This window comes from Nomascus leucogenys, chromosome 13, assembly GCF_006542625.1.
Source record: "Nomascus leucogenys isolate Asia chromosome 13, Asia_NLE_v1, whole genome shotgun sequence".
Taxonomy (NCBI): domain Eukaryota; kingdom Metazoa; phylum Chordata; class Mammalia; order Primates; family Hylobatidae; genus Nomascus; species Nomascus leucogenys.
This window is the reverse complement of record NC_044393.1, coordinates 22829273-22853950: the sequence shown is the minus strand read 5'-3', so window position 1 is coordinate 22853950 and position 24678 is coordinate 22829273. Positions and strand designations below refer to the sequence as shown.

The 24678-nt window shown below is 41.3% G+C and overlaps 1 protein-coding gene across 8 annotated transcripts in view; it reads right to left on the bottom strand.

Annotated features, from left to right (window-relative positions):
* Positions 1-24678, bottom strand: part of ZHX3 (zinc fingers and homeoboxes 3) — a 145116-nt gene that overhangs the window by 8055 nt on the left and 112383 nt on the right. For 5 of the 8 annotated variants that reach the window (XM_030826060.1, XM_030826065.1, XM_030826064.1 and 2 more), the window contains exon 3: positions 15302-18082. In XM_030826060.1, the coding sequence (XP_030681920.1) occupies positions 15302-17932 (2631 nt within the window). In that variant the 5' untranslated portion in view covers positions 17933-18082. Of the gene's footprint in view, positions 1-15075; positions 18083-24678 lie in introns of all 8 variants that reach the window. The other 3 variants (XM_030826066.1, XM_030826068.1, XM_030826067.1) reach the window with 1 other exon arrangement.

The following is a 24678-nucleotide window of genomic DNA, read 5'->3' as shown; positions in this document are numbered from 1 at the left end:
GGAGTGAAATTGCTGGATCATATGGTAATATCCTATATTCACCTTCTTGAAGAACCACAAAGTTGTTTCCCAAGGGGCTGTACCATTTTATATTCCCACCAGCAATGCACAAGGGATCCAGTTTCTCCACATCCTCCCAACACGTTGTTTTCTCTGGTTGTGTGTTTGTAACAGCCATCTTAAGTGTGAAGTGGTATCATGCTGTGGTTTTGATTTGCATTTCCCTAATGCCTAACATTCATCATTTCATGTACTTATTGGCCATTTGTATATTTTCCTATGAGAAATGTCTAAATCATTTGCCCATTTTTGAATTGGTTTTGTTGTTCAGTTTTAGGAGTTCTATACATATTCTGAATATAAATCTCTTATCAGATGTATGATTTTCAGTTCTTTTCTCCCATTCTATGAGTTCATTCTTTTAACAGTGCTCTTTGAAACACAAAAGTTTTAGATTTTGACATAATCCAAATTATCTATTTTTTTCTTTTGTTGCCTATGCTTTGGGCGTCATACATAAGAAATCATTGCCTGGCCAGATGGGGTGGCTTGCGCCTGTAATCTCAGCACTTTGGGAGGTTGGGGAGGAATGCTTGAAGTCAGGAGTTCAAGACCAGCCTGGGCAACATAGCGAGATCCTGTCTACACACCCACACACAAAATAATAATAATAAAATTAGCCAAGTGTGCACACTTGTAATCCTAGCTACTCAGGAGGCTGAGGTGGGATGACTGCTTGAGCCCAGGAGTTTGAAGCTGCAGTAGGTTTGATTGTACCACTGCACTCCAGCAACAGAGCAAGAACCTGTCTCAAAAAAAAAAAATAATAATTGCCTAATCAAAAATCTGGAAGGATTCTATTTTCTTCTAAGCATTTTATAGCTTTAGCTTTTTTGTTTAGTTCTTTGATCTATTTTAAGTAAATTTCTGTATATAGTACAAGGTAAGAGTATAATTTCATTCTTTTGCATGTAGATATCCAGTTTTCCCAGCACCTTTTGGTGAAAAGACTGTCTTTTCCCATTGAATGGTCTTTGCACCCCTGTCAAAAATCAACTGACCACTACGTGGTGATTTCTGGGCTTTTCATTTTATTCCATTGGTTTTGTATGTCTCTCCTTATGCCAGTACCACACTGTTTTGATTACTGTAGCTTTGTAGTACAATTTGAAATCAAGTGAGTGTGACTCCTTCAACTTTGTTTTTTCTCAATGTGTCTATTTGGGGTCCCCTGAGATTCTATATAAACATTAAGATGGATTATTCTTTTTTAATTAATAGTTTGCATATTTATGGGGTACATGTGACTATTTTTTACATGCACAGAATGTGTAATGATCAAGTCAGCATATTTAGGGTATCCATCACCTTAGTATTTATTATTTCTGTGTGTTGGTAACATTTCAAGTCCTCTCTTCTAGCAACTTTGAAATATACAATACGTTGTTGCTAACCATAGTCACACTAGTCTGCTATTTAACATTAGACTTTGTTTCTTCTATCTACTATAAGTCTATACCCATTTACCAACCTCTTTTCATTTCCCCCTTCTACTCTCACACCCTTCCCAACCTGTGCTATCTATCATTCTATTCTCTATCTCCATGAAATCAAGTTTTTTAGCTGCCACATATGAGTAAGAACGTGTATTTGTCTTTCTGTACCTGGGATATTCCAATGAACATAATGACCTCCAGTTCTATTATTTTTTGTCTTTTTAATAATAGCCATTCTAACTGGGATAAAATGATATCTCATTGTGGTTTTGATTTGTATTTCCCTTTTGATTCGTGATGTTGAGCATTTTTTAATATACCTATTGGCCATGTGTATGTCTTCTTTTGTGAATTGTCTATTCATGTCTTTTGCCCCCCTCCACCCCCACTTTTTTTTTTTGGACACAGGGTCTCACTCTGTCACCCAGGCTCTGGAATGCAGTGGCACAATCATGGCTCACTGCAGTCTCAACCTCCTGGGCTCAACTGATTCCCCACTTTCAGCCTCCTGAGTAGCTGGGACTACAGGTATGTGCCACTACACCCGACTAATTTTTGTATTTTTTGTAGAGATGGGGTTTCACCATGTTGCCCAGGCTGGTCTCGAACCCCTGGGCTCAAGTGATCCACCTACCTCAGCCTCCCAAAGTGTTGGGATTATAGGCATTAGCCTCTGTGCCCCGCCTTTTGCTCACTTTTTAATATGATTTTTTGTTGAATTCCTTATATATTCTAGATATTAGTCCTTTGTTGGATGAATAGTTTTGCAAATATTTTCTCCCACTCAACATGTTGTCTCTGTACTCTGATTATTTCCTTTGCTGTGCAGAAGATTTTTAATATAGTTCCCTTTGTCTATTTTTGTTTTAGTTGTGTTTTTGAGGTCTTAGCCATAAAATCTTTGCTCAGACCAATGTCCTGAAGTGTTCTGCACTAAGTTTTCTTCCAGTAGTTTCATAATTCAAGGTCTTATATTTAAATCTTTAATCTGTCTTAACTTTTGTATATGGTGAGAGATACAGGTCTAGTTTTATTCTTTTGCTTATGGATATCTAATTTTCCCAGCATCATTTATTGAAGAGGTTGTCCTTTCCTCATTGCACGTTCTTGGCACCTTTGTTGAAAATCAGCTGGCTGTAAATATGTGGCTTTATTTCTGGGTTCTATTTTCTTTTCCTTTGGTCTGTGGGTCTATTTTTATACCAATACCATGTTGTTTTGGTTACTATGGCCTTGTGATATATTTTGAAGTCAGGTTATGTGATGCCTACAGCTTTGTTCTTTTTGCTTAGGATTGCTTTGACTTTTAGCTCTTTCATGGTTCTGTACAAATTTTAGGGTTTTTTCTACTTCTGTGAAAAAATTACATTGGTATTTTGATAGCAATTGCATTGAATCTGTAGATTGCTTTGGACAGTATGGTCATTTTAATATTAATTTTTCCAATCCATAAGCATGGATGTCTTTCCATTTGTGTCCTCTTCAGTTTCTTTCATCAGTGTTTTACAGTTTTCCTTGCAGAGATCTTTCACTTCCTTGATTAAATTTATTCCTAAGTATCTTTTTTTATTTTTGGTAGCTATTGTAAATCAGATTACCTTCTTGATTTCTTTTTCAGCTATTTTATTATAGGCATATAGAAACTCTGATTTTTGTATGTTAACTTTATATCCTGCCACTGTGCTGAATATGCTTACCAGCCTTAAGGGTTCTGGTGGAGTCTTTTTGGTTTTTCTAAGTATCAGATCATGTCATCTGCAAAAAGGGACAATTTGACTTTCTCTTTTCCAATTTGGATGCCTTTTATTTCTTTCTCTTGCCTGATTTCTCTGGCTAGAACTTCCAGTACTATGCTGAATAGGAGTGGTGAAAGTGGGCATCCTTGTCATGTTCCAGTTCTCAGAAGACGGACTTTCAGCTTTTCCCCATTCAATATGATGTTAGCTTTGGGTTTATTATTTATAGCCTTTACTATCTTCTTTCTATGCAGTTTTCTGAGTGTTTTTTTTATCATGAAGCGATGTTGAATTTTATCAAAAGCTTCTTCTATGTTTATTGAGATGACCATACGATTTTTGCTCGTCATTCTGTTGATGTGATGTATCGCATTAACTGAATGGTGTATGTTAAACCATCCTTGCATTTCTGGTACAAATGCTACATGATAATAATTTTTTGAGACAGAGTTTCACTCTTGTAGCCCAGGCGGAAGCACAGGGGTGCAATCTCGGCTCACTGCAACCTCTGCTTCCTGGGTTCAAGCAATTCTCCTGCCTCAGCCTCCCGAGTAGCTAGGATTACAGGCATGTGCCACCATGCCTGGCTAATTTTGTAATTTTAGAGATGGGGTTTCACCATGTTGGCCAGGCTGGTCTCAAGCTCCTGACCTCAGGTGATCTGCCCACCTTGGCCTCTCAAAGTGCTGGAATTACAGGCATGAGCCACCATGCCCAGCCAAGGATTATTGATATGTGAGGTTTTGTTATCATTATACTGTTGTTTTCTGGTTGTTTTATATATTTTTTTGTTCCTTTTTGTTTGGCATTGTACTCTGGTAGTTTTCTGTAGTGGCAGCATTTGAGTCTTTTCCTCATCTGTGTGTTTGATTTGCCAGTGAGTTTTATATTTTCGTGTGTTTTACATAGTGTTAAATGTCGTGCTTTCACTTCCATGTTTAGGACTCCTGTGAGCATTTCTTGTAGGGCCAGTCTAGTGGTGATAAATTCTCTCAGCTTTTGCTTGTCTTGGAAGTACTTTATTTCTCCATTTATGAAGGATAATTTTGCTAGACATAGTATCCTTGGCTTACTTTTTTTCCCCTTCAGCCCTGTCAATATATCATCTCATTTTCTCCTGATCTGTAAGGTTTCTGCTGAAATCCACTGTTAGTCTGATGGGGCTTCCTTTATAGTTGCTTAGACACATTTCTCTTGCTGTCCTTAGAATTATCTGACTTTAGGGAGTTTGACTATAATGTGCCATAGAGAAGACCTTTTTGCACTGTATCCGTTTAGGGGCTATCAGGGCCTCCTATATCTAGATGTCTAAATCTCTTGTGAGATTTGGGAAGTTTTCACCTATTAATATGATTTCATTAAATAGGTTTTCTCACTCTTTTTCTCTTAATCCTCTGGGATCCCAATAATTTAGATATGTAGTTGCTTTACTGTGTCCCATATATCACAAAAGCTTTGCTCATTTTTCTTTATTCTTTATTTCTGTGTTATGTAAAAAGACCTGTGTTCCAGCTCTAAGACTTTTTCTGCTTGATCTAATATATTGTTGAAGCTTTCAATTGTATTCTGTACTTTGTTTCATGAAGTCTTCTGTTCCAGAATTTGCTTTATGACATATATCTCTTTGATAAAATTATCATTCATTTCCCAAATTGTTTTTCTTCTTCACATTCTCTTACATCTCATTGAGCTTCCTTACACTCAATAATTTGAATTCTTTTTCTGGGATTTTGTGAGTTTATTTTTTATTGGAATCTATTGCAGGAAATTTATTGTGTTCCTTTGGAGGTGTCATATTTCCTTGCTTTTTCATGTTTGTGTCCTTATGTTGATATCTGCACATCTGGTCTAACAGTTGCTTCTTCTAATTTTTTGCATTTGCATTTGTAGGGGAGGACTTTTTCCTAGATGTATCTATGGTGTCGGTTGGGTAGGACACTTTGGCTTTGATTCTTGGTATGTGCAATAGTGTAGTCTCTGTATGATTTCTTTGGCTATAAATAGCATCAGTGGTTCCTGTGATTTCCTCAGTGGCTAAGTAGTTATTAGTGGAAGCTATGGTAAAATTTTGCTAAGGACTGGAATGCCAGGTGGGCCATTCTCCAGGCACCAGTGGTAGCAGCAGTGGGCTGAGCATGCCTGTCTTTGGGCCTCAGAGGAGCATACAACGGCACCAGTGTTAGTGGGTCCAGGCAGGCTGATTCTTGGGCTTTCGGGTGGCTTACTCAGATGTCAGTAGTGGCAGCAGTTCCCAGGCATGTGAGCAGGTTCTCAGGCCCCTGGGCAGCTGGCGTGGCATGGGAGATGGCAGTGACAGTGTTGAAATAACCCTCTGGGTCCCAAGTGGTATGTGCTTGTGTTGGCAGTGGCTACAACAGGCCGGGCGGCCCATTCTCCAGGCCCGTAAGTGGTACATACAGGTAGTAGTGGCCAAGTGGGTAAGCCCCAACCTCAGGCACCCAAGAGGAGTATTCAAAAGTGCCAATGGTGGTGGACTAGGCTGGACAATCCCCCAGCCCCTAGACTGTGTGCTCCAGCCAGGGAGGTGGTGGTGTAAAGCCAGGCTGGGCAGTCTCATCTTCAGGCTCCCTATGATGTGTGCAGGTGCCAACCAAGGTGGACAGGGACAGGGCAATCCCTAGGCCACCTTCAGAATGCTTGGATAGGGAGTGGCAGTGCTGTACTACTGCCTTCCATTGGGGAGCACAGGGTTGCTGGCCAGTGGGGAATGCATGTGCCACTCACACCTCACTCAGCTCCAGTGGCACTAGTGCCTCAGCCCCTGCTATGGTAGCTGGCACCATGGTTGTACCTCAGCCACAACAGCAGAAGCACATGCCTTGTAGTGCTTCAGCCCCAGCTGCAGTAACTCTGTCACTTATGCCTCAGCTCTGGGGAAAACAGTCTGCAGTTCTCTTACACCTTAGCCTTGGCACCCAGGGACTCCAGGACAGTGTACAGTCTTTTGGGGGCTGGGCTTTAAATGGCATCTTGCTATAGCCATTTTGTTCTCAGGAAGTGTGGGGGACCCAGTGCGAGCTCCCTTCTGGAGCAGTGCCACTGAACAATCTCCTGGCACTTCCTTATGTTAAGTTTCAGGGACTGCAAGAGCTGAGGAGCTCTCCCGTGGCTAGAACTGCAGAATCCTTTCATGGTGGAAATGTGGACCACTGAGGGTCTCTCACTTACCTTTTCCTCATGCTGGGGGGTCTCTCTCAGTTCCCAGCCAATCCCGGCTGAACAAGCTGCCTTGCTTCTTTTTCCTTCCTTAGTTTCCTGTCTCTTTTCTGTGAATTCCAGTGTTCTGTCTTGGATAATCTATTCAAAGTGTGATTATCTACTCTCTATTTTTGTTCTTAATGGAAGAGGCGAGTACAAAATGCCTCTAGTCAGCCATTTTGGTTGGGTCTTCCTGGATTTTCTTATTTCTGTAAAAATGCAACTATGCTTTTGATAGATTTTACATTGACTCTGTAGTTTGCTTTGGGTCGCATCTACATCTTAATAATATCAATCCATGAACATGGGATATCTTTCTATTTATTTAGGTTATCTTTAATGTTTTTCAGCAACATTTTGTAGTTTTCAAGATACACTTCTTTTGCCTCCTTGGTTAAATTTATTCCCAAGCACTTTTTCTTTTTGATGCCATTGTAAATGATACCATTTAAAAAATTTTTCAGATTGTTCAAGTGTACAAAAAAACAATTTTTTTAGACAGATAGGGTTCTCACTATGTTGCCCAGGCTGGCCTCCTTGAATTTCTGCCTCAGCCTCCCAAGTAGTGGGACTACAGTTGTGTCACTGTGCCCAGCTAAATACAATTTTTTTGTGTGTTTTTATATCCTGCAGCTTTGCCAAGTTCATTTATTAGCTCTTAACTATTTTTGTGTGTGTGTGTGGATTCAAGTTTTATTGTTTTTTTGAGGAGTCTCACTCTGTCACCAGGCTGGAGTGCAGTGGCACAATCTCGGCTCACTGCAAGCTCTGCCTGACAGGCTCAAGTGATTCTCCTGCCTCAGCCCTAACCCTGAGATTAAAGGTGCGTACCACCATGCCCAGCTAATTTTGTATTTTTAGTAGAGACGGGGTTTCATCATGTTGGCCAGGGTGGTCTCGATCTCTTGACCTTGTGATCTACCTGCCTTGGCCTCCCAAAGTGCTGGGATTACAGGCGTGAGGTACCACGCCCGGCCTCAAGTTTCTATGTACATGATCATATCATCTGTGAACAGAGATAATTTTACTTCTTCCTTTCGAACTTGGATCCTTTTTTTTTTTTTTTTTTGGCCTAACTGCTCTGGCTAGAACTTCCAATACTGTTTTGAATAGATGTGGCAAAAGTAGGCATCTTTATTTTATTCCTGATCTTAGGGGAAAAGTTTTCGGTCTTTCACCATTGTTAAGTATGATGTTAATTGTGGGCTTTTCATATATGGTCTTTATCATATTGTTATATTCCCAGTTATTGAGTGTTTACTGTCATGAAAGCAAGTTGACTTGTCAGACGCTCTTTCTGCTTGAATTAGGATGAGGTGTTTTATTCTCTTTATTCTTTTAATGTGGTGTATTACATTGATATTCATGTGCCAGGCAATCCTTGCATTGCAGGGATAGATCCCTCTTGGTCATGAGGTATAATCCTTTTAGTATGCTGCTGAATTTGACTTGCTATTTTGTTGGGGATTTTTGTATCTATATTCATAAGGGATATCAGTCTGTAGATGTCTTTTCTTGTAGTGCCCTTGTCTTGCTTTGGTGTCAGGGTAATGGTGACCTCATGAGTTAAGAAGTGTTTACTCCTCTTCAATTTTTTTGGAGGAGTTTGAGGAGAACTGGTGTGTTAATTCTTCTTTCAAGATTTGGAAGAATTCACCAGGGGTCCTAGACTTTTCACTGTTGGAATGTTTCTGATAACAATCTTCTTACCAGTTATTGATATATTTTGGTTTTCTGTTTGTCAGTTGATTTTGGGAGAGTGTGGGTTTCTAGGAATTTCATCTAGGTTACCCAATTGGCACATAACTGTTAATAGTAGTCTCTTATAATATCTTATATTCATGTGAAAATATCTTATATTCATGTGAAAATGTAACATCCCCTCTTTCCTTTCTGATGTTAGTAATTTAAGTCTTCTCTTTCATTCTTATTTAAAGGTTTGTCAATTTTGTTTTTTCAAGAACCAACTTTTGGTTTCATTGATTCTCTATCTCTGCTCTAACCTTTATTTCCTTCCTTCTGGTAACTTTGAGTTTTGTTTGCTCTTTTCTAGTTCTTTAAAGGGTACATTGAGTTTACTGATTTGAGATCTTAAAAATAGTTTTTTTAAGACATGGGGTCTCACTCTGTCACCCAGGTTGGAATGCAGTGGTGCAAGTGTAGCTCACTATAACCTCAAACTCCTGGTAAACAATCCTCCCACCCCAGACACCTGAGTAGCTGGCACTACAGGAACATGCCACCACACCTGGCTAATTTTTTACTTTTTTGTAGAGACAGGATCTCACTTTGTTACCCAGGCAGGTCTCAAACTCCTGGCCTCAAGTGATCCTCCCACCTTGGCCTCCTAAAGCACTGGGATTATAGGTGCAAGCCACCATGCCCGAGTGAGTTTATTTTTTGAGATGGAGTTTCGCTCTTGTTGCCCAGGCTGGAGTGCAATGGTGCAGTCTCAGTTCACTGCAACCTCCGCCTCCTGGGTTCAAATGATTCTCCTGCCTCAGCCTCCCAAGTAGCTGGGATTACAGGTGCCTGCCACCATGTCCAGCTAATTTCTGTATTTTTAGTAGAGACAGGGTTTCACTACGTTGGCCAGGCTGGTCTCGAACTCCTGACCTCAGATGATCCACCCACCTTAGCCTCCCAAAGTGCTGGGATTATAGGCATGAGCCACTGCGCCCACCATGAGTTCTCTTTCAATGTATGTATTTACAGCTACAGATTTACCTCTTAGGATTGCTTTCACTATGTCTCATAAGTTCTGGTATGTTGTGTTTTCATTTGTCTCAAGTTATTTTTTAATTTTCCTTATGATTTCTTCTTTGACCCATTCGTTTTTAAATAGTGTGTTAATTTCCACATATTTGTGTATTTCCAGTTTTCTATTTTCAATGTCTAGTTTCATTCCATTGTAATTGGAAATGTACTCTGTATAATTTCAGTTTTTAAAAATTTATTAACACTTGTTTCACGGCTTAACATATGGTTTATCCTGGAGAGTATTCCATGTGAATTTGAGAAGACTGTGTATTCTGCTGTTGTTGGGTGGTATTCTGTTTACATCTATTTGGTCTAATTTGCTTAGAGTGTTGTTGAAATCCTCTGTTTCCTAATTGATCTTCTGTCTGGTTTCTATATCCATTATTGGACATGGAGTATTAAAGTCTCCAACTATTTTTGTGTCTTTCTCCCTTTAATTTTGTCATTTCTGTTTCATATGTTTTGGAGCTCTGTTAGGGGTGTGTGTGTATATATATATCTTTTATCAATATAATATCCATATTTGTCTCTTGTAACCTTTCTTGATTTAAAATTTATTTTGTGTGCCTTTTTCAAAAGAGGACACTGGAGGTGAAGAAGGAAGCTCTTGACTCTCCTAAAGCTCATCCCAAAGTGAAGGCTTTGAAGGACAAGAAGGCAGTGCTGAAAGGCATCCACACAGCCACCAAGGGGGAAAAAAAAAAATCCACACATCACCCACCTTCCTGTGGCCCAAGACATTATGACTCCAAAGGCAGCCTCAGTATCCTCAGAAGAGCACTACCAGGAGAAATAAGCTTGACCACTATGCCATCATCAAGTTCCCACTGACCAGTGACCACTGAGTCTGACATGAATTAGACAAAAGACAACAATACACCTGTGTTCACTGTGGATGTTAAAAGCCAAAAAGCACAAGATCAAACAGGCTGTGAAGCGGCTCTATGACACTGATGTGGTCAAAGTCAACACATCGATCAGGGCTGATGGAGAGAAGAAGGCGTATGTTCAACTGGCTCCTGATTACAATGCTTTTGATGTTGCCAAGAAAACTGGGATCATCTCAGCTGAGTCTGGCTGGCTAATTCTAAATTATATATACATAACATACGTATGTTATATATATTATATATTTTATATATAATTGTATATATTTAAAATATATATATATATAATTGTATATATTTAAAAATATATATATATTTCTTTCTCCAGAAAAAAATAGATTATTTTGTCTGGTTATAATACAGCCACCTCAGCTGTCATATGGTTACTATTTTCTAGGTGTATCTTTTTCTATCCTTTTACTTTCAACCTCCTTGTGTCCTTATATCTAACATGAGTCTCTTAAGACAGCATATAAACACTATTTTTTTACTCCAATCTTCCAATCTTTGTTTTTAATAGAAGAGCTTAATCCCTTTACATTTAATGTGATTACTGATCAAGGATTTACTTCTGCCATTTGGCTATTTGTTTTTAATATGTCTTATATGTTTTTGATTCCTCAATTCCATTACTACCTCCTTTTGTATTTATTTGATTGTTCACAATGTGCTGTTTTGATTCTGTTTTGTTTGCAATGCACTAATTTGTTAGTTTTATTATTTACACAGATTACATCTTACTACATTCTACACCCATTAATATATATTTATAATTTTTTAATGAATTTGTCTTTTAAATTATAAAGCACAAAAAGTTATAAACCAAAAGTACAATAGTACTGGCTCTTATATTTACCTCTGAAGTTATCTTAACTAGTGCTTTTTTTTTTTTTTTTTAGTCAGAGTCTTGCTCTGCCACCCAGGCTGGAGTACAGTGGTGTGATCTTGGCTCACTGCAAGCTCTGCCTCCCAGGTTCAAGCGATTCTCCTGCCTCAGCCTCCCGAGTAGCTGGGATTAGCACCACCAGGCCCAGCTAATTTTTGTGTTTTTTGTAGAGACGGGGTTTCACCATGTTGGCCAGGCTGGTCTCAAACTCCTGACCTCATGATCCACCCGCCTCAGCCTCCCAAAGTGCTGGGATTACAGGTGTGAGCCATGGTGCCTGGCCTATTTTTTTCTTATGGCTTCAAGTTTCTGTTCAGTATCCTTTCATTTCAGCCTGAAGGACTCCCTTTAGCATTTCTGGTAGGGCATGTCTACTAGTAATGATCTCCTTCAATTTTATATGGAAATGTCTGGATTTCTCTTTCATGTTTGAAGAATAGTTTTGCCATATATAGAAACCTTGGTTTAGAAGTTTGTTTGTTTTTTTTTCTTTCACTACTTTAGATATGTCATCTCGCTGCCTTTGGGCTTCCAAGATTTTTGATGAGGAATTGGCTGTTAATCTTGTTGAAAATTCTATGTGACGAGTTGCTTCTCTCTTGCTGCTTTCAAAATCCTGTCTTTAGGTTTTGACAATTCTAATATATCTTGGTGTGGATCTGAGTTCATCCTGCTTGGATTCTATTGAGCTTTGGTGTGGATCTGAGTTCATCCTGCTTGGATTCTATTGAGCTTTTTGGATGTGTAGATTGATGTCTTTCATCAGATTTGGGAAATTTTCTATCATTATTTCTTTAAATATTCTTTCTGTCCCTTTTCTTTTTCTGGGATTCCTATATGAGTATATGAGTATGAATATACTAATGAATATAACTATATGAATATATGAGTACATTAGTATGCTTGATGATGTCTCACAGCTCTCTCAGGTTTTTTTTCCTATATTTTTTTTTCTTTCTGCTCCTTTGGATAATTTCAATTATTTTCTCTTCAAATCCACTGTCCTCTTCTTTTGCATGCCCAAATCTTTGTTGAATCCCTCTAGTATGTTTTCCATTTCAGAGATTATACTTTTAAGCTCTAGAATTTGTTTGGTTCCTTTTTATAATTTCTATCTTTTTATTGATATTCTCATTTTGTTCATGCATGGTTCTCCTGATTTCCTTTAGTTCTTTGTCCATGGTTTCCTTTAGCCCATTGAACATACTTAAGATAGTTGATTGAATGTCTTTGGGTAATAATTCCAATGTCTGGACTTCCTCAAGGATGGTGTCTGTCAATTTTTTTCCTATGAATGGACCATGTTTTTCTATTTCTTTTTATGTTTTGTAATTTTTTGTTGAGAACTGGACATTATGAATATTACATTGTGGTAACTGAGAATCTAATTCTGTCATGCCTCAGAGATTGCTGATTTTTGCTTATTGAGGGCTGGAGCCAACTATTTGTGACTTTTCCAACTATTTTTGTGAAGTGTGTATTCTTTGCAGTATGGGGTCAGTGAAGTTTCTGTTGTGATATCTCTGTGGTTAACCAGTGACCTAAGATTTCCTTAAATATCTGGCTTGCCAAAAGGAGGAATAAAGAAAAAAATAGGTACTGTCTCTTTAAATCCCCTTGTGGCTAGAAAGCTCCGTCTGCCCAAGGGCGTTGAGACAATGATCAGCCTCTGCACTGGCCCCCTCAGTGATTAAATGCAGTAATCAGAAATCAAAAAACTTTTTTTTTTTTTTTTTTGCAATGGAGCCTCACTCTGTTGCCCAGGCTGGGACACAGTGGTGTCATCTTGGCTCACTGCAACTTCTGCCTCCCAGGTTCAAGTGATTCTCCTGCCTCGGCCTCCCAAATAGCTGGGATTACAGGCACTCACCACCATGCCTGGCTAATTTTTGTATTTTTAATAGAGACAGGGTTTTACCATGTTGGCCAGGCTGGTCTCAAACTCCTGACCTCAAGTGATCCACCCACCTCGGCCTCCCAAAGTGCTGGGATTACAGGTGTGAGCCACCACCACACCTGGCCACAAAAACTTGACTTCTGGAGGACAAAGTTGTCATTGCCCACCCTGGCACTGACAGTCTGCACCAGGAACATTTTCCACAGTTGCCTGCTGCAGAGCTTGGGGATGCTGCTATGTGAAACAAAAAAAAAAACATCAAAATTTATAAGCCTCTCCATCAAGCTCTTCCCTGGATGTTACAAGTGTTCAACTAGACTTCTGAGTCCCAAAACAGTTGCTTGAGACAATTACTGCCAGCTCAATTGTTTTGGTGGAGGAAAAGATTCCTGGTGCTGCTACTGCCATCTTCCATAACATCATTCTCCATGTCAGCTTTTGTAATAAACTTGTTCAAACATCCTCACCTCTCTTGAGCATGACACCCTGGCCTACTGGTATATCACAAGAAGCATAGAGCTGGGTATAACATAAGGACCAACTTACAAACTTGGACAAAGACTTGTAGGAGAGACTACCTGCTCTGCATTATAAAAAGGTCAAACCAGCCATAAAAACCTGTTGTTCTGACTCCAGGGTGTGCCATCAGCTACTTTATAAAGCAGGCTGTGAGCTGTGGGCCCCAAAGGAGGGGAGTGTTTTGTTGTTGCCCTGTTGAAAACATGGCTGCAGTTGGAGGAGGCCATAAGGGAGCCAGTGGCCCTGTGTACTCCTACCCTAACTGCTGACCAGTGGCTTTGGGCTCCACCAGGTGTTTGCGCTCACTGTGGGCTTTGTGGAACTAGATTTTACCTTAGTATGTGAACATGAGAAGAACAGGTTTTCTGCAAATGCTAAACAGATGGATGACATGGTACTCCCCGCCCCCACCCCACCAAATTATGGGCCAAAAAGGAAGTCTCTTTTTCCTTAACTCAGTAAAGAAACAATAGCATAACTATGTTTCAAACTGTTGTGTTCAAATGAATTTAAAATATTCAGAGAAAGAAAAAGAATTTTGTCCTTTTTAAGACATCCTAAGTAGAAAGCAACTGGGGTGGAGGAGCTGGGATTTGCCAGGCCAAAATAAACAAACAACAATGATTGGCTATTTTATGGAAAAAATGGAACACCATCCAGGAAATTCTGTGGGATTTCTGAGGGATAGGGCACTATGGTTGGCCCTGGGGATGAGGTGCCAAACACAAGGCCCCACACTGAGACAGCTCATGCCAAAGTGACCAGGGAACCATCACATTGCCCAACACCACAAACACTGTCTTCTGTACCCCCTCCCACCATTGCCAACTCAGCTAGCAATGCTGCCATTTTGGAACCCCCAATCCCTTCAGCTTCTACAACACTCCGCCCTCCTGGCTCTCACCTGAGCTTCTGGCTGCCCTCTGATGGGGTCTCTAATGAGAACACAAATGTCAAAGGGTAAGGAGGGAAGGGAGAGGCTGGGAACTCAGTGACCAGGAACCTAGAAAATCAACATGTAATTACATGACTTGTCTGTGATTTCAAAACTATGTCTTAAATAAAAATAATCTTCTATAATATATTTTGCTTTTGAGTATGATCCAGAAAAACTGAGGAACAAAATTCAAGCTTTTGATTCCATGTATGTCAAAGAAGGAAGGTGATTTTCCATTATACTAAACATTTCTTCTACATCAAGCATAACCAGAGAAACACAAGACTTTCATCATCAGAAAAAAGCACATTATGTATCTAAGGACAATTAAAGGCTCTCTTTCCTTTTCATCAATTTGAGCTGAATTTCAACTCATGTCCTATTGCTGTCTCCTACCCAGTGGCTGTGGATCTGCCCGACTCAGAGGATGTTTTGACCTGTTCTCCTATTGCTAAGAAATGGCTAGAAAAGCTTGGACCCCTTTAGGGTCACCATATTCCTTCCGCTGCACAGGTTTTTAAAAACACATGAAACAAAAAACAGCTCTCAACCATTTATCATATTATGTTCCTATGGCTTCTGCTACTAGTTGTCCTCTGAAGCAGCCAGGCAGTTAATGCTGCTGCCAGGCAGCCTTATAGACAGCAGATGCCCCTGTGCAGTAAATTCAGTGCCCAACCATAAGTGCCTCCTCCCCTTACCCACACAGGATAGCCATGGCCCCTGTGGACTCCTTACCGAGCTGACGTCCAGCCTGGGGACTCGATGTGTCAAAGGGCTCTGAGCTGGCCTCAGGGACACTGGGCTCCCACGACTCACTGTTCTCAGACACCTCTGAATAGGTGTCACCCATCCCTTTGTGAACTGCTGTGAGCTCACCAGTACCAGGGCCCTGGTCCTCACTGCCTGTGTCTGCCACGGCTCTGGTCTCCTCCCCCATTTTCTCAGCAAACCACTGCTTGACCTGCTGGGAGCTCATCTGGGTCTTGTCACAGAGGTTCTGCAGGTCCTCTTCGTACAGCATCTTGTGTGTCATGTAATAGTCCTGCAGGAGCTCCCGGTTGCCAGGGGCAATGACCAGTAGCCCTGGTGGGAAGTTGCCTCGCTTATAGTCTTCGTACCATTTGAGTTGGCCGTTCTTCAGTGCGTACCTGCTATCTCCAAACCAGCGCACCACCTCTGGCCGTGGCAGACCCGTCTGGGCCATGATGGAGTCATAGTCCTGGTTGCTTGGCCACTGTGTCTGGACAAAGAGCTGCCGCAGCAAGTGCCGCTGCTGGGCAGTCTTTTTGCAGCTCACTTTGCCTGGGAGCTGCTCTGCCAGTTTGTTTGACCCATCGTCCTCAGGGTCACAGGCACCCAGCCCTGGAATCTCGTTCCTGCCATTGGCTTCAGTGACCCGCAGGTTCTTCAGGTTGATTTTAATGGGGCTGACTTTGCGCTCTGCCAAGACATGGCTGCTGGGCATTTCCAGAGAGCCATTTTCACCAGAGACCCTTAACTCACTGGCCAAATCCTCTTCTCCCTCATCCTCAGCAGCCTCCTCTTCCTCCTGAGAGGCATTCTCCTCAGCCTTCTTGGTCTCCTCAGCATTCACTTTTTTGCGTCTCTCTGAAAACCAGCTATCAATTTCTCTTCGGGTCATTTTGGTTTCACTTCTCAGGCGGTCCAGTTCCTCATCAAGAGGAAGAGGGTTTTGTGCAAAACTGCTCTCCAGGGCTCTGAGCTGCTCAGGGGCTCTCTCCTTGTATTTGGTTGGTGTGAAGTCAGGAGTCTGGTGCCAAGATTGTCGTTTGGCAGAAGGGTGGGTTGCTAGTGTGGCTGTTGTCGGGATGCAGGTTACCTCAGGGACCTTGGACGATGGGGAGAAGGACACCTCTGGCACAGAGTCAATGATGATGGAGCTGTGATCTCCAGGCATCATCGCTCTGGAGCCCTTCAAGTTCCGGCAGTGGTATCTGCGATCACTGAACCATTTCCGCACCTCTCTGGTACTGAGGCCGGTCACTTTGGTGAGATGTTCAACTTCGCTCTGCCCTGGGAACTGGTTCCGACAGAAGCTCCCTTTCAGAGCTGACAGCTGTTCATGAGATTTCTTATTTTTGTAGATGCTAGCATCAAGGAAGGCTTGGGAGGTTATGCTGGGGCAGGCCGTGAGGAGCGACTGGGCCGCATTGACCACCTTCACAGCTGACGTTGTATTTGAACACACAGTGTTAATGGGTGCCACACCTGGCTGCTTGGGGACAGATGTCACCGTGAGGGGGAGAGAGGAACTTGTTGCTTGCAACCCATTGGCCATCAATGGCTGAGTGACCAGAAGTCCCCCTCCTGTACCCTCTGGCTGCCCCACAACGTGACCTGGGAGAGCGGCCTGGATGAGATGCTGGACATTGCCAGCACTGGCGACAAGTGGGGTATTTAGAACCGTAATTGTGGGCTGAGGCACAGACTGGATGACTGTATTGAACATCTTTTTCCGGGCATCCTCAATCTCCTCAGGGGACCAGCTGATCCCCTGCTTCAGCCTTTGGGCTGTGAACCAGATCTTGAGCTGTTCTTCTGGATACTTGGTCACCACAGTCAAATAGCAGAGCTCGGCTTTGGTGGGGTAGGGGAACTTGTGGAAGGAGTTCTTCAGGAAGCTGTTAGAGTCCATGGCTGCATTGTACGTTGGAATGCTGCTCAGGGGGATCATCACTTTGGGAAGGGCCTTGGCCGTGGGCAGTGGCTGGTGAGCATGGTGTTGGGCATGCACTGGCGGCTGCTGCTGGAGGGAGAGGAACTGTGCTATGCCAGCTGGCAAAACTGGCACTGTTCCTATCAGGGGTCCGTTGGCAGCATGGGGGTTTTTTGCAGAGCTGGCAGATGCCTGGCTGACTGGAACTGCCCCATTGATGAAGGAATGGTCCCCCTCTCTCACCTCCATTTCTCCGGTTGACAGCTTTGGTAAGGCCTCACCCACAGGCTGGCTAGGGACATTCTCCTTGAGTGTATGAATTTTTTTGGCTTCAGCTTTGCCTTTCATTATCTTCATGATTGGAGTTTTGGTAATGATGATTTCTGCCTGTCCATCGGCCCCTTCAGCACTGGGCTCACCCACTAGGTCAGGAGTGCTGGTGCTCTCAGGGATGCTCTGCTCCACAACCACATGATTGTCTGGCTTGGCCACGTTCCACACAAAGCTGGCTTCCCCAGAGTGACATGTGGCATTGTGCAAGGAAAGCCCCTCAGGGGTTTTTGCCAGAAAACTGCACCCACTGCATACAAAAGTTGGGTCTTTATTAAAGTCTGTGTGCTCTGAGTTCATATGTCCCACAAATTGGGTCATGTCATGGGATCTGAAATCGCAGTATTTACAGGAATATAAATAGCCATCTAAAGTGCTCCGATGCCCATTGGCCAGTGCAGAGCCATCAGTACTGCTGGGGTTCTGCGCTGCCTCACTGCTGGCAGCAGATGCTTCTGGGGGCAGATCCTGCTGGGGTCCTTCAGGCAAGGTCTCAGCGGGCTGGGCCTCCATGCTGGCATCTTGCAACACCACCGTCTTCACTGGGATCATACATGGTGTGGTGGATTTCCTCTTGCTGGCCATGGTGACAATCACTGGGTGATCAGCAGTTGAGAGCTTGTCCCATAAGGGGCCTCACAATACAAGTTCCAGCTTCTCGATGAGGGCCAAAGAAACAGTTTCTAAGTGCAGCTTTTTCAGTTGTTTGCAGAAAGCAGGTTTTCCCTATTCAATCTAAGGAAAGGGAGAAAAAAATGATTAAGTTCTCTTAAGTGCTTTCTGTATATTTCTCGGATAACCAGACACATTCCACTGCTTGCCTTCTACCATCTAGGTCTTTTCACAGTAAGTTCAATCAGCAACTTGGATGTGAAGTCTAAGTTAGGAACCCCCTAATGACAAAAACTGGACCCTGAAGAATGACCTGGGGATGGTCCAATACCAACTGATAGACTTAAGCAACGTATTTTTGTTTCTTCCCCACCACCCCCTACATATCATTGCATTAAGTAATTCAGATTAAAAAACAAAACGCCCTCTTTTTGGGCCTCCAAATTAATTCTGACCATGTCAGAGTGAGAACAAAAGATCCTAGTGTAATTCTTGTTTACATTTTGGACCAACACGGGGTTTTATTTTCATAGCCTTCCCACATATGAGAACAAGATGACGCCTCTGTCTCTCCCAAGCCAGGCCCAGGGACCAAGTTAGCTGCAGTGTGTGAGCGAAAGGGGTGGGGTGGGCGGGGGTGGCTGGGAAGACTGGCTGCTGTAAGAGCCAGGCCTCTGTAGCCTTTCCTTGCCTGCCACACTTATTCCAGGCCACAGAAAAGCAATCACCTTACAGTTACCGGCTGTTATGTACCCCGGACCACTGTTACTGAGATGAAACCAAAGGTCAGAGGGTCAGGGAATCCACAGAACCAGTTTGTGGCCCAGCAAGCTATACATTCTCTGTGTACGACCACTCAAAGTGTGGTCTCACCTTGAGATCTGAGAACAGTCGGACTGCCTCCCCAAGTGGGTCCCTGACCCCCGAGTAGCCTAACTGGGAGGCACCTCCCAGTAGGGGCCAACTGACACCTCATACAGCTGGGTGCCCCTCTGAGATGAAGCTTCCAGAGGGAAGATCAGACAGCAACATCTGCCGTTCTGCAGTATTTGCTGTTCTGCAGCCTCCGCTGCTGATACCCAGGCAAACAGGGTCTGGAGTGGACTTCCAGAAAACTCCAACAGACCTGCAGCTGAGGGTCCTGACTGTTAGAAGGAAAACTAACAAACAGAAAGGACATCCACACCAAAACCCCATCTGGACGCCACCATCATCAAAGACCAAAGGTAGATAAAACCACAAAGATGGGGAGAAACCAGAGCAGAAAAGCTGAAAATTCTAAAAATCAGAGTGCCTCTTCTCCTCCAAAGGAACGCAGCTCCTCGCCTGCAACGGAATAAAGCTGGATGGAGAATGGCTTTGACGAGTTGAGAGAAGAGGGCTTCAGACGATCAGTAATAACAAACTTCTCTGAGCTAAAGGAGGATGCTCAAACCCATCACAAAGAAGCTAAAAACCTTGAAAAAAGATTAGATGAATGGCTAACTAGAATGAACAGTGTAGAGAAGACCTTAAATGACCTGATGGAGCTGAAAACCATGGCATGAGAACTACGTGACGCATGCACAAGCTTCAATAGCTGATTTGATCAAGTGGAAGAAAGGGTATCAGTGATTGAAGATCAAATGAATGAAATGAAGCGAGAAGTTTAGAGAGAAAAGAGAAAAAAGAAACGAACAAAGCCTCCAAGAAATATGGGACTGTGTGAAAAGACCAAATCTACGTCTGATTGGTGTACCTGAAAATGACAGGGAGAATGGAACCAAGTTGGAAAACACTCTTCAGGATATTATCCAGGAGAACTTCCCCAACCTAGCAAGGCAGGCCAACATTCAAATTAAGGAAATACAGAGAACACCACAAAGATACTCCTCGAGAAAAGCAACTCCAAGACACATAATTGTCAGATTCACCAAAGTTGAAATGAAGGAAAAAATGTTAATGGCAGCCAGAGAGAAAGGTCGGGTTACCCACAAAAGGAAGCCCATCAGAATAACAGCGGATCTCTCGGCAGAAACTCTACAAGCCAGAAGAGAAGTGGGGGCCAATATTCAACATTCTTAAAGAAAAGAATTTTCAACCCAGAATTTTACATCCAGCCAAACTAAGCTTCATAAGTGAAGGAGAAATAAAATCCTTTACAGACAAATGCTGAGAGATTTTGTCACCACCAGGCCTGCCTTACAAGAGCTCCTGAAGGAAGCACTAAACATGGAAAGGAACAACTGGTACTAGCCACTGCAAAAACATGCCAAATTGTAAGGCCCATCAATGCTAGAAAGAAACTGCATCAACTAACGAGCAAAATAACCAGCTAACATCATAATGACAGGATCAAATTCACACATAACAATATTAACCTTAAATGTGAATGGGCTAGAAGCACCAAGCAGACCTAATAGACATCTATAGAATTCTCCACCCCAAATCAACAGAATATACATTCTTCTCAGCACCACATCACGCTTATTCCTAAATTGACCACACAGTTGGAAGTAAAGCACTCCTCAGCAAATGTAAAAGAACAAAAATTATAATAAACTGTCTCTCAGACCACAGTGCAATCAAACTAGAACTCAGGATTAAGAAACTCACTCAAAACCGCTCAACTACATGGAAACTGAACAACCTGCTCCTGAATGACTACTGGGTACATAACGAAATGAAGGCAAAAATAAAGATGTTCTTTGAAACCAACGAGAACAAAGACACAACATACCAGAATCTCTGGGACACATTTAAAGCAGTGTGTAGAGGGAAATTTATAGCACTAAATGCCCACAAGAGAAAGCAGGAAAGATCTAAAATTGACACCCTAACATCACAATTAAAAGAACTAGAGAAGCAAGAGCAAACACATTCAAAAGCTAGCAGAAGGCAAGAAATAACTAAGATCAGAGCAGAACTGAAGGAGATAGAGACATAAAAAACCCTTCAAAAAATCAATGAATCCAGGAGCTGGTTTTTTGAAAACATCAAAATTGATAGACCACTAGCAAGACTAATAAAGAAGAAAAGAGAGAAGAATCAAATAGATGCAATAAAAAACAATAAAGGGGATATCACCACCGATCCCACAGAAATACAAACTACCATCAGAGAATACTATAAACACCTCTATGCAAATAAACTAGAAAATCTAGAAGAAATGGATAAATTTCTGGACACATACACCCCCCCAAGACTAAACCAGGAAGAAGTTGAATCTCTGAATACACAAATAACAGGTTCTGAAATTGAGGCAATAATCAATAGCCTACCAACCAAAAAAAGTCCAGGACCAGATGGATCCACAGCCGAATTCTACCACAGTACAAACAGGAGCTGGTACTATTCCTTCTGAAACGATTCCAATCAATAGAAAAAGAGGGAATCCTCCCTAACTCATTTTATGAGGCCAACATTGTCCTGATATGAAAGCCTGGCAGAGACACAACAAAAAAAGAGAATTTTAGACCAATATCCCTGATGAACATTGATGCAAAAATCCTCAATAAAATACTGGCAAACCGAATCCAGCAGCACATCAAAAAGCTTATCCACCACGACCAAGTTGGCTTCAGCCCTGGGATGCAAGGCTGGTTCAACATATGCAAATCAATAAACGTAATCCATCATATAAACAGAACCAAAGACAAAAACCACATGATTATCTCAATAGATGCAGAAAAGGCCTTTGACAAAATTCAACAGCCCTTAATGTTAAAAACTCTCAATAAACTAAGTACTGATGGGACGTATCTCAAAATAATAAGAGCTATTTATGACAAACCCACAGCCAATATCATACTGAATGGGCAAAAACTGGAAGCATTCCCTTTGAAAACTGGCACAAGATAGGAGTGCCCTCTCTCACCACTCCTATTCAACATAGTGTTGGAAGTTCTGGCCAGGGCAATCAGGCAAGAGAAAGAAATAAAGAGTATTCGATTAGGAAAAGAGGAAGTCAAATTGTCCCTGTTTGCAGATGACATGATTGTATATTTAGAAAACCCCATCGTCTCAGCCCAAAATCTCCTTAAGCTGATAAGCAACTTCAGCAAAGTTTCAGGATACAAAATCAATGTGCAAAAATCACAAGCATTCCGATACACCAATAACAGACAAACAGAGAGCCAAATCATGAGTGAACTCTCATTCACAATTGCTTCAAAGAGAACAAAATACCTAGGAATCCAACTTACAAGGGACGTGAAGGACCTCTTCAAGGAGAACTACAAACCACTGCTCAATGAAATAAGAGGACACAAACAAATGGAAGAACATTCCATGCTCATGGATAGGAAGAATCAATATCATGAAAATGGCCATACTGCCCAAGGTAATTTATAGATTCAATGCCATCCCCATCAAGCTACCAATGACTTTCTTCACAGATTGGAAAAAACTACTTTAAAGGTCATATGGAACCAAAAAAGAGCCCGCATTGCCAAGACTATCCTAAGCCAAAAGAACAAAGTTGGAGGCATCATGCTACTTGACTTCAAACTATACTATACTACAAGGCTACAGTAACCAAAACAGCATGGTACTGGTACCAAAACAGGGATATAGACCAATGGAACAGAACAGAGCCCTCAGAAATAATACCACACATCTACAACCATCTGATCTTTGACAAACCGACAAAAACAAGAAATGGGGAAAGGATTCCTTATTTAATAAATGGTGCTGGGAAAACTGGCCAGCCATATGTAGAAAGCTGAAACTGGATCCCTTCCTTACACCTTATACAAAAATTAATTCAAGATGGATTAAAGATTTAAATGTTAGACCTAAAACCATAAAAACCCTAGAAGAAAACCTAGGCAATACCATTCAGGACATAGGCATGGGCAAGGACTTCACATCTAAAACACCAAAAGCAATGGCAACAAAAGCCAAAATTGACAAATGGGATCTAATTAAACTAAAGAGCTTCTGCACATCAAAAGAAACCACCATCAGAGTGAACAGGCAACCTACACAATGGGAGAAAATTTTTGCAATCTACCCATTTCACAAAGGGCTAATATCCAGAATCTACAAAGAACTTAAACAAATTTACAAGAAAAAAATCAAACAACCCCATCAACAAGGGTGCAAAGGATATGAACAGACACTTCTCAAAAGAAGACATTTATGTAGCCAAAAGACACATGAAAAAATGCTCATCATCACTGGCCATCAGAGAAATGCAAATCAAAACCACAGAGATACCATCTCACACCAGTTAGAATGGCCATCATTAAAAAGTCAGGAAACAACAGGTGCTGGAGAGGATGTGGAGAAATAGGAACACTTTTACACTGTTGGTGGGACTGTAAACTAGTTCAACCATTGTGGAAGACAGTGTGGCCATTCCTCAAGGATCTAGAACTGGAAATACCATTTGACCCAGCCATCCCATTACTGGGCATATACCCAAAGGATTATAAATCATGCTGCTATAAAGACACATGCACACGTATGTTTATTGCGGCACTATTCACAATAGCAAAGACTTGGAACCAACCCAAATGTCCAACAATGATAGACTGGATTAAGAAAATGTGGCACATATACACCATGGAATACTATGCAGCCATAAAAAATGATGAGTTCATGTCCTTTGTAGGGACATGGATGAAGCTAGAAACCATCATTCTGAGCAGACTATCACAAGGACAGAAAACCAAACACCGCATGTTCTCACTCATAGGTGGGAATTGAACAATGAGAATACTTGGACACAGGGTGGGGAACATCACACACCGGGGCCTGTCGTGGGGTGGGGAGAGAGATAGCATTAGGAGATATACCTAATGTAAATGACAAGTTAACAGGTGCAGCACACCAACATGGCACATGTATACATATGTAACAAACCTGCATGTTGTGCACATGTACCCTAGAACTTAAAGTATAATAAAAAAAAGAATTGTAAGTAATCTTCACATATGCTTTTAAGTATTTTTTAAAAAGAAAGGAAAGAAGAAAGAAGAGGAAACCAGAAACAAATAATCATTACACTATCCAGACATTACATAACATCTTTTACCTGTGAATTTAGATGTATTGAACTTTTAATAAAACAGATTGACTTCACACTTTTAAAATGCTAAGAAAGAAAACAGCTAAGGCAGAAAACTAACCTGAAAACAAAACCAATGGTTTTATATATAAAAGACCTAAATTAAAGAGTTGATACCTCAAAAAGAAATAATAATAATAATTGTTTCACAGGATGCCATGAGAAAAGGGCTTCTGTGAGCCCTATTACTAATATATAATGATAATCACCATTATTACTTTTCATTTTAGCAAATTATGATGCTCTAATTATAATTTGACTAAACAATAGTAATTCTAATACTAAAATCAAGTTATCAGTATTTGGATTTGATACAAAGATGTAAAGAAAATTAAAATATCTCTATTCAACATGGCTATTTTATGATGAAAATAATTTTTAAAAATTTGAAGGTGAGGGTAAACATAAACCCACTCTAACAACTTGTCACCCCTTCCCCCACCAATTTGAAATATCATGCACACATTTTTTACTTAATTTTTAATTATAAAGATAAAGTGTAATTTAAATAAAATTTAATAAGTCTATAACTTTGTATGCCTTCTCATTTAGTACAGATATTTTATACATATTTTTATCACAATGAGCAAACATTTGTGCTTTTTTCACCAAACATTACATTATAAACATTTCTGTTACACAAACTTCATAAGTATAACATTTAATA